Source organism: Polyodon spathula, chromosome 19, assembly GCF_017654505.1.
Source record: "Polyodon spathula isolate WHYD16114869_AA chromosome 19, ASM1765450v1, whole genome shotgun sequence".
NCBI lineage: Eukaryota > Metazoa > Chordata > Actinopteri > Acipenseriformes > Polyodontidae > Polyodon > Polyodon spathula.
The window spans coordinates 32466296-32480565 of record NC_054552.1 but is presented as its reverse complement, the minus strand read 5'-3'; the positions used below and the strand labels follow the sequence as shown (position 1 = coordinate 32480565).

General features: G+C 43.6%; 1 protein-coding gene across 2 annotated transcripts in view; it reads right to left on the bottom strand.

Annotated features, from left to right (window-relative positions):
- The window catches only part of LOC121295070 (coronin-2B), a 45257-nt gene that overhangs the window by 10309 nt on the left and 20678 nt on the right, over nucleotides 1–14270 (bottom strand). The window contains exons 1-3 of one of the 2 annotated variants that reach the window (XM_041219383.1): nucleotides 13870–14034; nucleotides 11140–11340; nucleotides 1813–1929 (exon numbers count right to left, since the gene is read on the bottom strand). In XM_041219383.1, coding sequence (XP_041075317.1) covers nucleotides 1813–1929; nucleotides 11140–11340 — 318 coding nt within the window. In that variant the 5' untranslated portion in view covers nucleotides 13870–14034. Of the gene's footprint in view, nucleotides 1–1812; nucleotides 1930–11139; nucleotides 11341–13869; nucleotides 14035–14270 lie in introns of those variants that run through there. The other variant, XM_041219382.1, reaches the window with a different exon arrangement.

Genomic DNA, 14270 nt, shown 5'->3' with positions numbered 1-14270 from the left:
TTTTGTTTTGTCGCACCACGCTGCCTCTCACAATGCCAGCACACAGAGAGAGGGTGCAAAGAGCATTCACACCCCTTTACAGCTCCAGTAGTACAGATCCCATTCATAAAGAAGGGATATGTGCTAGCGCTTTGTTGTGTCTCTCATGAAGTGTTCTTGCTGGGTTTTGGAACCATGCCTCGATGGTGAAGGTTTGAACTGTGGCCCTGCAGAGTGCCTCCTGCCTGGGGAAAGCCTCTGCATGGCTCGCCCAGGGCGGTGGAGAGCCAATTTTGACTGTGTTCTGTACATACTGAAGCTTCTAAATGGACTGGTGTTAAAAGAAGCCGTTGGAAGCCATTGTGGGGTTATGGTCATATTTTATAATAGGGGTATAACAATATAGTGGATGAAGTGTGGTAAAGTGTGATAGTTCGTCACTGGCAAACTTGTTCTTAATGTATCTGAATGATCAGCTCTACTGGACGGGCACTAGTTCCAGTGCCTTTCTCATGCTTCACTATTCCCCTGACTGTATTTCTCTTAAGCAGCCTATCGTTTTTAAATACCACCCTTTATGAAGCTGTAGTTTCCCTCCAATAACACAACACAAAGTGAGGTCAGACATTCCTAAGAAGAATCGAGTCACTGAGGCTGACTGGGAAACAAAGCTCTCTTGTGACCAACTGTGCTGGTTATACAATATCCATGCTATAAAAAGAAAGTTGCAGCAGCAGCAGCACAAGAAAATGACATCATGAAGAAAGCACATAAACTGGATCCAGCCAGTCAGCAATGAGATATGTAGATGCATCTCTGTGCAGCCCACTCACTGCTGCACTCTCGTCTCTTAATGCAAATGCTCTCAACGTATAAAACAGTGCAAACAAAAGCTTCACAAAATATTCAAACTTGATTTTCATACCCTGAAGCAGAGGAAAGATCAGGGGTGAATACGACACAACCGGGCTTGAAACACAGTGGAACAGCTGGCCGTGTGTTTGCGTTGTAGTGCAGGAGACAGAGCACTATTACTGCATCTGGCCCTGCGTTTGAATCAACACCTGCAACTCTCTTCAGTACAGATCTAACCTGTAGCATGGTCATTCAAATCAGCACAAATAAGAGCTTTGTTAATTGTGATCACAGTCGTTGTTGTCTGTAACTGGACTCCGTTTGGAATCGTTTTTTACCTCTCTATTGTCAATATCCTGTTCAGATCTTTCAAAAGCTATAAATGATTAACTTCCCTGTTTCCGTTTCAATTATTTTTAGCACGCTGGTTTCAGCTGGAGCACAGTGAGTTCTCTTTTCAAAGGCATGTTCTCTGTATCTGGGTTAAGAGCTTGTAAACTCATGATGGAGACTTCATCCTATTGCTAAAGACTGGCAGAGGAGGTGCATGCTGCAGTATCTAAACATGGGCATTTCATTTCATTTTATATATATATATATATATATATATATATATAGAGAGAGAGAGAGAGAGAGAGAGAGAGAGAGAGAGAGAGAGAGAGAGAGAGAGAGAGAGAGAGAGAGAGAGAGATACAGTATATCCATCCATTATTGGCCAATATTCCTCATCCAATTTCTTATTGCTGGAGGGGTTACACACAGTAGTATCATCTTAATATCAAATCTCCTACCAGTTTACTATCCTATTGGCTGTGTGCTGTTTTATTCTCTTGTTTCTGCTTAGATCACTATTCACCAGGCTTACTTAACTAACGTTCAAACATGTGTTTTTTTCCACCGCTGGGTCTGCTTGTGAAAGCTGTATTTGTGAAGTGAGGTTGTTTGGATAATGACCACTAGGAGTATGCAGCTACTCACCGAAGTGTCCTCTGAACAGGAAGCGATGATGTTGTCCATGAAGGGGTTCCACTTGATGTCCAGGACATTCCCTTGATGGCCGCACACTTTCGGGTAATGAGGATCAATCCGTCCAGTCTGAGTGAAACACAGAGACACCCACTCAGCGTCATGCAGCTCAGAGGGTGTGGATAGTGCACATGGACACCCAGCTATTTCAATCTATATTTACATGGCTCACAGGAGCAGACTGAACATTACTGATGTCTCTGGAGTTAAAAGACACTAAGAGCCTTATTCAGAAAGAACACTGTGAAGTGTAAATGGTCACTTAAGTGTGCTTTCTCAATATGCAATCTGCACTTAAGTGAGCACTCAATGGTTCCTTCTGAATATGTGGCCTGCTCGTGATACTCCGGTATTGAGTTAATATTGATTTCAATCAGCCCTTTAATAAAAGCATGTGTGCTCTACTCAGCTCAGTCGAAACTTCTGCTTATAGTCTAGGGTTTATAAAGGGAAATATTACCAAGATTCTTACAATTGTAGCATACTTCAGTTATAACAAATAATACTGTACCACAGCCAGTATACCATGAATCATTCACTGCAAATAAAATTAAGACAAAATGTGGGGAAAAAAATTTGGAAATGTTAAATAAGGTTGGGGAAGAAAACACTGAGCTAATAAAGGAACTCTAGGAATCAGAGCCATGCTTACCACAGTGAGGAGCTGTGATATCTTCTATGGGTCAGTCACGCAAACTAGGTCATGATATGATGAATATTTGATAGCAATTCGCCCACTGGCCTCGAGTGTAGCCCTGCTGTTCACATTAAGTGTCTGGAAGAACCCTTCCAGAGCACACTGCTGTCAGCGCAAGCACAGCAAGGATCTTCCCCTGTGCTTCTGTCAGTGAGTTTCATGGATTCTTGCTGCAGCATTACATTGCTGTATAGTACTATGTAGTGGTAATTATTTTAGACTGACAGACTGCAGTGGGCCAGTGTTTTTATAACTAGGGAAGCCGGAACTTTGTAGCTGTTATTAAAACAGTGAGTTTTTAGTTTATCATTTCCTTTTCTTCTTCATTAAGTATCTCTAGTGGTTGACGAGTTTCTTGCTGGATCCTGGTTCTCCTTGGATATAGATCTGTTTTCTGTTTTTTAATTCTCACCCTGTATAGGTAGACAGAGAGATACTTTGGGAACCTGTTCTGTGCCTCCTCCCTGGTAAAGTCCCAGATCCCAGGCCCAGTCTGTGCTGTCTCTACCTCTGATTAACAATAATTACTGCACATCGACTGCAGGTGTGAGGAGCCACAGGAGGACTCTCAGCATCGCCACAGGATATCACCTTAGCAACCACTTCATTAACAGCCTGCCACTCTACAGAGAAGGTTTGAATTGCAATCTGAAGTGCTTAGGGAGAAGGGTGGCACAAACGTTATCAAAGATATTGAGGCAGAAACCTGTGGCACCAGGAACTCGCCAAGATCTGCAGCTACAATGGGGATGCACAGCATAGAAGTTATTCTCTAACTAAATGGAAATGTTTTGAACTTTTGAATCCTCACTATACAGCACCATTACTATTTAGCAGGTAGATACTGACATAGTCAACAGACAGAAAACTCACAAGCTAAAAAATGGGTTCTGTTTCAGGAACTAATTACCCTAAACAATGCATGAAAAGCATACATATCTTCATGTCTGAATTTCATAGCAATAATACCCTTCATGTCTGGGAATTACGAGAGATTTTCAGTTTTCAGTTTAGTTTCAAAAATACACACAGAGCCCGCGGAGTCCTTGCTCAGCCTTTCTTCTGTGCTCCAACCCCACTGGTTCCCCTGCACACTCACTGAGCTCCAACCCCACTGGCTCCCCTGCACACTCGCTGAGCTCCAACCCCACTGGCTCCCCTGCACACTCGCTGAGCTCCAACCCCACTGGCTCCCCTGCACACTCGCTGAGCTCCAACCCCACTGGCTCCCCTGCACACTCGCTGAGCTCCAACCCCACTGGCTCCCCTGCACACTCGCTGAGCTCCAACCCCACTGGCTCCCCTGCACACTCGCTGAGCTCCAACCCCACTGGCTCCCCTGCACACTCGCTGAGCTCCACCCCACTGGCTCCCCTGCACACTCGCTGAGCTCCAACCCCACTGGCTCCCCTGCACACTCGCTGAGCTCCAACCCCACTGGCTCCCCTGCACACTCGCTGAGCTCCAACCCCACTGGCTCCCCTGCACACTCGCTGAGCTCCAACCCCACTGGCTCCCCTGCACACTCGCTGAGCTCCAACCCCACTGGCTCCCCTGCACACTCGCTGAGCTCCAACCCCACTGGCTCCCCTGCACACTCGCTGAGCTCCACCCCACTGGCTCCCCTGCACACTCGCTGAGCTCCAACCCCACTGGCTCCCCTGCACACTCGCTGAGCTCCAACCCCACTGGCTCCCCTGCACACTCGCTGAGCTCCAACCCCACTGGCTCCCCTGCACACTCGCTGAGCTCCAACCCCACTGGCTCCCCTGCACACTCGCTGAGCTCCAACCCCACTGGCTCCCCTGCACACTCGCTGAGCTCCAACCCCACTGGCTCCCCTGCACACTCGCTGAGCTCCAACCCCACTGGCTCCCCTGCACACTCGCTGAGCTCCAACCCCACTGGCTCCCCTGCACACTCGCTGAGCTCCAACCCCACTGGCTCCCCTGCACACTCGCTGAGCTCCAACCCCACTGGCTCCCCTGCACACTCGCTGAGCTCCAACCCCACTGGCTCCCCTGCACACTCGCTGAGCTCCAACCCCACTGGCTCCCCTGCACACTCGCTGAGCTCCAACCCCACTGGCTCCCCTGCGCACTCGCTGAGCTCCAACCCCACTGGCTCCCCTGCACACTCGCTGAGCTCGTACCCCATTTACAAGTTCATGATACAGCAGGGGACAGCAGGATTCACACCATTTAACATCCACGCAACAGCATAGCAATACTGTAGTAAAGACCACGATGCGAGCTAAAACAGCAACATTGCTTCTTCCTCAGACTCACTAAATCTGAGAACGTGCCTCATTGTTTTTTAAAAACATATTTTCACAATTGAAGCATTTAGATGACGAATCATACTGTATATGTGCATTCCAAGCATTTTTTCAATATTTATTTCATTTAAAAAATGTAATTGCTTGAAACAATGTAGTGTTGTGTCAGATACCTACATTCCTACAGGCATTGCCCCTGTATGTTTTTGGTCTTAATGATTCAGCCACAGTGTTGTGTCTGTTAGAGAAAGCAGATAGGGAATGGCTTCAAGGTAAAGCAGTCAGCTCCGATAGCTCATTTTCTCCAAGGATGCATCGCAGCTTCTTGCTGGAGGACAGGAATAGACTCTTAGCAATGCCTGTATGAGGAGCAGCCTGTCCTGGGGGTTGAATCCTGGTGCAGCCTGCATATTAAACATTAACAAGAAGGTTTGTTTTTGTTTTTTAATGGTTTTTGTATTTGTGTATGTGCCTGTGTTCTGGTGATTATTATGTGCACGGTGAACTTACAATTACAATTGCATCATGCCTAGGGTAGTGCGTTGGGTACAGGAGCTCACACACTGGCTGCCTGCTCATTTAAATATATTAGCAGCCTGCAGTCCTCTTTGCTGTTTCACATACATCCCCTAGAGGGAGCTACATGCCACACACAACACTCAACTTTTAGATTGGGATGAACAAACACAAACAAAACAAATAGTCCAGCGCATGTATAAACAAAACAGATCAATAAGAATGCATCATATTTTCATTAGATAGATATTTTTAAGGCCGCATATTTTTTTAGGTTGACTGGTTGTTTTTGATCGATACAGCAGGTTTTCAGGGATGGAAATAAGACTCCTGTTGCATAGCAGCTTCATCCATTCCAGGTTTTACCACAAGCTTGTTTAGCTGGCAGGGTGTCTAGGTAACAAGCTCAGGTGTGTCTTATTAAACTCATAGTAAAAACCAGGGATGGATCAGACTGCTGTGCAATATTTGCAGCCCTGGGTTTGTGTTACACTCCATTAGAAGAGTCTGCAGCAGTAGGAGGTAGACTCTACAGACCTGCTAGCTTCTGGGTGACGACAATAGCGGTACAGGATAGCCTACGCCAAGGGGAACCAAACTGCCTTTCAAGTTGTCTGGTTTGAAAACCAGGCGCTTCTTGTTGGAAGCAATACCATCTAGTCTTGTACCTTGGATAAACTAACATGTGAGTCCATTCTTGAATGACAGAATAGACACCTACTCTCCACAAGATACCTTTACTCAATGGTGTCATTTTTTGTATTTTACGTGAAATGAACAACAATACACTTGAAACATGTGTTCTTGCTATTTTTGAGTCATTCACATGGAATGACAAATCTGCTGCTGTGAAATCAATTGGATGACAAGAATATCATTTGACAACAGCTCCAGAGACATTAACCTGACATTGCCAGAGAGGATAAGGGCAGCGGAGAAGCAGTGAGCAGAGACAGACATGACTGTTATTAATCCCATAGTCATTCAGTACTGAGAGTGTCTGGCACCCTGTCACTCACTGCCCTTACCGTGGTCACGTGAGCCCCTGGTGCAATGCTCAGAGGCAGGGAGCTGGAGGATGTATCGGTGGAATTGTTGTCCATGCACAGAGAGCGTTGAATCCTATGCCACTGAAGGGAGTGGGGGTCATGCCTTTTGCAGAATAGAATTTGTGATTTTCTGGTCTCCACCGAGCAGGGGTGTCGTATTTAATGTTTGTTTGGTCTGTTTGTCTTTCTTTTACTGGTTAAAATAACTTATTCAAATTAGACAGACAGACAGATAAAACTAGACTAGATTAATATGATTATGTATTATGTAGAGGGGTATTTTAAAATTATGAACGCTGGTGTTTGACTAACACCATCTTCAAGAAGCTTTTTTTTTTTTTTTTTTTAATTCTCATGCCCTTTTTATAATATTATAATAGCCTTAATAGTGTCCTCAGTAAGCATTACCAGCAAGCCTTTCAGTAATCTTGCATTGTGTCAGTTATTAATGATTAATTGCAGTCAATGATTAATCACATTAGGCTAGAGAAGTGGAAAGGAGAGACTGGCATTGCCTGCCTACACAGTATGAATCTGATTACTGTAGCTTGATATATATATATATATATATATATATATATATATATATATATATATAGAGAGAGAGATAGATAGAGAGATAGAGAGAGAGAGAGAGAGAGAGAGAGAGAGAGAGAGAGGTTGACTTTGTGCAAGGCCTCATCTGGTATCTGACCAGTAGGGGTCACTGTGGTGCGGTGAAGTGTACCTACCCCAGCCTAGACCGCTGGATTCCAAATGCCAATGTAGATCATCTTATGGTTTCCCTGTAGTAGAACCTGCTGGGGATTTTAACTAGCAAGCTCCTGATTGCACGGTTCACCCCTCACTCTACGGCCAGCGTTACCTAGGTGAACTACGTGGATGTATGCTTGTTTTAATAGTGTCAATACTTATGCGCTTGGTTTTATTTCCCAATGATTTCTTGGTGTGTGACGTGAGTAACTATCACCGTTAATCCATAATCCCTTTTCAAGACCTGGGGGTTTTGTCCACTCCACAGGACAATGGTCAGCCTTGTATTCAGTTGTTTTATAGTGAAAGGGCAGCCAGCGAGGGCCATTGTAACTCAACACAAAGACCCATCTTTCTCCTAATTTTCAGCAATAAAGAAGATGACCTTTTTGTAAATAAATTAAGTCTTGCATTTACTACTAGACATTGTGGTAGGTTTTCTATCAGTTTCTGGATCTGGCTGGAAGTTGGATGAAGAGAGAAAATGCTGATGTTGCATTAGTTTAGTTTGGTGCAAATGCCAAGATGCCCAGTCCTAGGAATGTGAAAGAGAGTGTAAAAATGGACTGCACTGTGGCACAAGGATAAGCACTGGAGTACATGAGCTTAAAGCTGCTGGGCCCTCTGTCGAAAGCAGAGGAGCGCTTACACAGCATCTGCAAACATTCATTCTGTGAGAACTTCTGTGAGCCACAGCTGCTTATAATGCAAATTATAACCATCCCAAAAAATAAAGAAATCATTATTGTGAGGGATAATTATTTACAAATGGATTTGTCATTCATAGAAACAAAAAGGATGTTTAAAAAAAGTACAGTTTTTCAGAAATGCTTAACGTTGGGTAGGGTAGGGTAGGATAATCGCTCTATAAGCATGACAGCCACTGCAGATACGTTTCAGGCTGGATTTTAATTACCGTGACGATGTGAAACAGACTCAGCAGACATTACATTCTGTCCTGCTATTTCACATTGGTCGGCTGTGAAATGAATCCGTCTTATCTCACTCCCTAGCAATGCTATTTGGCAACATGAAATGACCGATTTCTGGTCTCTCTTCAAGGGACCATGTGACCTGCGGAAAACGAGAAGCCGTGAATCTAACAGACTGCATCTTAGAACCATTCCTTCATTCATTCAGAGGCTAGAGCTGTTAACACGGGACTACTCTGAAGAATTACTAGAAGCTGCTGAATTCAAGGATTTGCAACACATATAATAACAGTATTGCCTTTATTTATTTATTTATTTTCCCCAGGATCTTTTATACTATTTCACTGGCACACAATCTAGTGTCAGTACATACAGTGATGCTTACACATGCAGCTGTGCTCGGGTCACAGGTCAAACCAAGCCAGGAAACAATGTACAGTCAAAGAACACAAACTTCTCAGGGAAACAAAATCCTTGTTTTTACAGATTCCTTCAACTACCCTCAAAATACTATTTTGTATTTGACTGTCTTTAAATTACAATATACACTTCATTTTAGTTTGGCTTGCTAGTCATCAAAATTCTTAGTTTTTATAAAAAAACAAAAACAAAAACAAAAAAAACTTGCAGACCAAGGGTAAAATAAAAGGAAACAGCACTTAACTCAGTTGCTGCTTACTCAACTCAATTCAGCAGCCAGCAAATCTGTAATAAAGTGCGTCAGCTTTGTGACAACAGCGTTTCTTTTTTTTTTTTTTGTCGTTGTTGTCTATTTGCTGCTAAATGTAGTTCGTTAGCTGGATATGACAAATGTGACTAACTGGGCCAGGTTTTAATATCTTAAATTGAGCAGACGTGAGAGGGCAAGTTAGGTGAGTTTTGACAGCTTGTACGCCAGACGATGGGGTTGCGTTCTTCCTTGAAGGTAAAGGAGTCCACCTGTAAGAACCTCCTGTCAACTCCCTGTTTTTGCTCCACTATTTATTCCACTTTGCCAGCACTCATCCTGTCAGGCTTCAACGGTATAGAAACATTTACTGACGTATTCTTGGAAAAGCACAGGTGTGTGGTGAAGCAAAGCAAAACAAACAAGACAGAAGAAAAAAACATTTCACATTTCATCGGGTGGGGGTCCTCTGTCAGCATGTCTAACACCAGGGGGGCTAGAGACAAGAAAGTGTGGGAAGCCCTGGTATAGGTGGCAGGAGAATACAGAGTTGTCGTTATCTCATATTAATCCCCCTCACTGATGTGGTCACAAAACAGCACAAGGGTACCTCAAAGGCAGAGCTAGTGTGACATGAAATGGGATTATTGTTAGAAACTAACATGTATAATTAAACATTTATTTACATGCAATCATTTAGCTATTAGCAGCACAGTGCAAAGACGAGACACATGGAGTAATCGTTTACAAATGAAGGGAGGTGTTTGGTCTTACTGATCCACAAAGAAGACTACATTCTAACAGTTGATAACATTTATTTTTTTGCATTTAAAAGACGGTTGGGAAGTAAGCATACATTTTGAACTTGTTAAAATACAGTTCAGAAGCTCACTGACTCAAAAACGAAGCAACGCTTGTTAACTGATGATCCAGCTTCTGAAGCAGGGCTAGCTGAATCTATCTACAGTGACTGTGAGTGGCAGGGTATTGAGCAGCAGAACGGGCCATGGTGTCATTGAGGGGAAGGGCTCAGCAGTGTGCACAGCCTCACCCCGGGACCTGCCTTCAATGTCATTGTTTAATATTGAATATAATACAGGACTCAGAGCACAATCCCCTTCACTGACTGAGCTGCATACATCCCACTGTATACACCTGAAACTGGTATTGGTTATTTTTAGTGTGCCCAATGGATTTAAGCTGATACCAGCAGAGGTCCAATTTGCAGTATTAAAACCCTGGATTAATGTGCATTGCTCTCTGGTAATGGCGAAACCTGGGCTGCATTTCAAAAGCCCTGCAAGGATAAGAAAATGCACTGCCAGCAGCAATTTACAAGCGATCAGATACTGTAGGTCTCCCTGAAAGACACCGCTGGTTAACCTTCACTTTGAACATTGCTCAGCTTCCTTCGGACTTTCTGAGTCTGCATTAGTACAAGTCCATTGGAAATCACATGCATTGCAACACAATGGGGTCTATTCAACTGACCTAAACAGGGGCTGGTTTTCTTAAAGTCACCTTCTTTTAATAATCTTCATGTTTAGATCAAATGAAAGGGTCCCAATGCATGCACCAGATCTTTATATATGTATAGACTTGGTAAACACTGCAGTGCAAATCTGCGAATTCCCTTACATTTTGGCTAGATCCGACTTGTTTTTTTAAGACCCTGTTTATAAAAGATGACTGTTTTTAGCATGACGAGTGCTTGTGAAGCAGCTCCCCCCATGCATATTTAAAGAAGGTGCAGTAGGGGTTTAAAAGCTCGCAGGATAACTGACCGAGCTGGACTTTGCTGAAGTATGAGAGTGAAGGGAGTTCTGAGTATCCGATTGGTGCTTCCATTCTGTTTTCTATTTCTTCTGAGCTGAAACATGCATCTGGTTTGGCAAGCATGTCTTTTATCTCCTGTCCAAAATTAACTGAGTCACGGAGTCCAAGAACCGTCCCAGAAAAAACATCAAGAGATGTGCATGAAGCCGTAATACTGTGACTAGACTAACCCCCCTTGAAGGTGCTACAGCTTACCACTTACCTGGTGAGTACAGTCTGATCTGAACTGTCTCCACACCACTGCAGAAAACCACCAGCACCATCTTGATTAGCAGTTATCTAAACTAAGATCACAATTCAACACAGTTGCTTCTCCACAGTTCTCATTGTAAACGATAATGCCCCCCACAGTAGACCCAGAAATAGTTACCAAGAGGTTGGTCTTTTCCCAGAAACTCACTGAAAAAAGGCTATTTGCTTTTCTTTTCTTTTTGTTCTCTCAAGGATTTTGACTAGAAGAATATTACTGTTCAAGCCCTGCTCTGTGTGCCCTTTCATGCCAGTAGCAGCAGCAGCAGCAGGTTGGTTGCTAGGGGATGATGAATTCTTACTTGTTCCACCGGGATGACTAGAAAGGAGCCTCCGCCAGCGCTCTCCGTTACTATGGCGAGGAACTTGGCATTGACAGCGCAGAAGTGGTTGTCGTGGACGTTCTTGGTGATGGGAATGCCTTCGAAGCACTGCTCCCTGTTGGCCACTTTCCCATAGACGTTTCGAAACTTGGAGCTCCGGTACTGCGGACACCAAGACATCTGTCAAGCAAAACACAGACGAGACAAAACACTTTAAATAGGCTACCCCAGTGAAAACACACACACACACACACACACACACACACACAAGATAGAACACTTTATAAATAGGATACCCCCAATGAAAAGGTCACTCGCTCTTAATCAATCCATCTTCTTTCATTTACAAAAACTATCCCCTGATGATGGTATCAATGTGACTTTTCAAATCCAACAGCAATAACTATGATTTCTTTATTAATCTCTCCCTCCCCCTCCCTCTCCCTCTCCCTATCCCTCTCCATCTCTCTCTCTCTCTCTCTCTCTCTCTCTCTCTCTCTCTCTCTCTCTCTCTTTGTGATGGTGGAGAAGAGGATGGAGAAGTGCAATTGGCCCATTGATTGTGTTTGGTACAGCCAGGCACCCATAACTTCAAAATTCTCAATCAGAATTCTAATGCAAAACTATAAGAAAAGGAGTCAAGAAGACGCATGTTTTGGTTAGCAGCGCCTTCTTCAATGTACAGCAGAGTTCAACAAAGTGACACACCACTCAAGAGGCCAGCCTCTTGAGCACATCTGGAATCTGAACCACTGTCATGGTTTCCTGACAAAGCGCAGGTCCACTAAACTCTGATTCAACTTCCCTGGGCTGAAGTCTTGTGGTCAACTCCCATTCTTTCTGCCATGAGAAAGAAATCTTGAAACCGCAACCGGAAATCCATTTCATCTAGCCCCCGGTGTGTAACGCTGGACACACAAGCCACATGCTCACTGGCTGTAGCTCACTGACGTTGCTGCAGCTAGTGCCTGGTCAAAAGTTATTCATTTACAACTTCAAAACCAGCAATCCCAGTTAAAAAATACTGAGAAGAACACATGGCTTAGATTATATTAAGATTTACGTTTGTAATTCACTTATAGTTCAATACATCTCAAACAACCTGGTGCTTGGTTTACTGTTGGCAGGGATGGAAATAACAACCCTAAATGTATTGTTTATTAGCCATGCCTGGATTACCTGTTGAGTGTGGCTAAAGACAGTATCCTACTGCATTCTATATAGATGTAAAGGGGACATAGAGCATTATTTGGACATTATAAATGTCTGGAGCTGCGAGTGCTATTTTGTGTGCATTGGAAAGCAGTGCAGGTTGACAATGAATATTTTGAGTTGGTCGGTTCAAATACCTGTTATGGAATGGCCCCACAGGACAAGAAATGAATGCAAAAGTTTTCAAAACCGTGCCTGATTAGATCCTGTTTATTCCATATACTCCTACCCAAAAGAATTAATAAAAAAAAAAAATACCAATGTTTTCCTTAATGTTGTATGTTCTGGCCTGCCCTTACCAGACCAAGGTTATTATTTTACCCTGAATCCAGCCTGGCTCTCTGCTGTTGACACAGCTCCCATGATTGGTGAGGTCACAGGAACCCCCAGCATATAATATTACTCACTGCCCAGCCAGACGACTGCTTGGCAACAACACAGTCCAGCAGTCCGGCGAGCCAGAACACTACAGGGCCTGAAGAAGAAGAAGAAGAAGAAGAAGAAGAAGAAGAAGAAGAAGAAGAAGAAGAAGGAGGAGGAGGAGGAGGAGGAGGAGGAGGAGGAGGAGGAGGAGAAGGAGGAGGAGGAGGAAGAGGAGGAGGAGGAAGAGGGCCCCTGGTGGTGAGTCATATCCTTGACTTGGGCCTCGAGAAGACAATGACCACAGATATCAGTGTTACCCATATCAGATAATCTTACTGGACTCTAACTGCCCTTCTAATATAGCACAGCAAATTTAAATCCACACTGCAAAGAACAGTTACAGCACTGAATAAAACAGCATGTGTCCAGAGTGTGTGAAATGGTGCATGCTGTGGATCCAATTCAACTTTTAAGCTGCAGGGGCATTGTCTTATTAACTGAGTCCATGAGCAGTAAAACAGTGCTTAAACAGTGCTTAAATGTGAAGATTAGATTTGGGGTGAATAAGTAACTGTTCTGGGTTATTCTGCAGCATGAATCAAGCCACGCATGTTATGTGTCCTCTGAAGGAGCCACACTTGTAACTTAAAAACCCTGACTGTACTGTATCAACCATTGGAGAAGCGCTGCAGTCAGACACACCTCATCCTACGTCTATGCAATCTCTCATACAGTAACACTAAGTGTAGAAAGGATTTGTATTTTAAAAAGCCAAATGCATATTTAAAGCTACAAAACATTATAGCTCTGGGTTATTTACAACACAAAACATTTCATTGCAGTCACAAGGATGCGCTTTCCATGTGCAATTCAAATGATAAACTGAAAATATTTTTCAATGCAGAATTTCTTGTTAAATAAAATGATTATTTCCTTGTTTTGTGAAATACCAGCTGCCCCTAAAGCCCCAACAATTTCAAGAACTATTTTCTATTCCACATCAAGTGCTTCTAATTCTTTAAAAAATCCATTTGTTTCTGCACCAGCAATGAGGTCTTCCTGAAGGAAAGTTGCTTGCAATGATTGAGTTTTGCGTTACTTTTGAAAGCCCTACCAGAGCAACTCTCTGCTTACCTTTCAGCAGTGCAGAGTGCAGCCGCACTCCTCTCTCATTACAGATGTTTCCAAGGAACTAAATCATTTCCCTCTGGAGCCCTGTGGTACCAGCCCTTCCCCTCCAGACACTCGGATAGCTCCCTCCCCCGGCACAGATACAGCTTTGTTCCTGCTGCAGCAACTACGTCTGGTCTGCACTCCTGACAGCTGAAACGATCTGCTCAACGCCTGCTGATGCCAGAGACCAGCCACTGCTCTCATTGGCTGGAGCTCAGAACCAGACCTTGAGTCAGCTGGCTTTCTTGGAATGCCAACAAAGCAAAATCCTACTTTGCATACATCAGTCTGCATTATTTATTATTATTATTATTATTATTATTATTATTATTATTATTATTATTATTATTATTATTAATAAC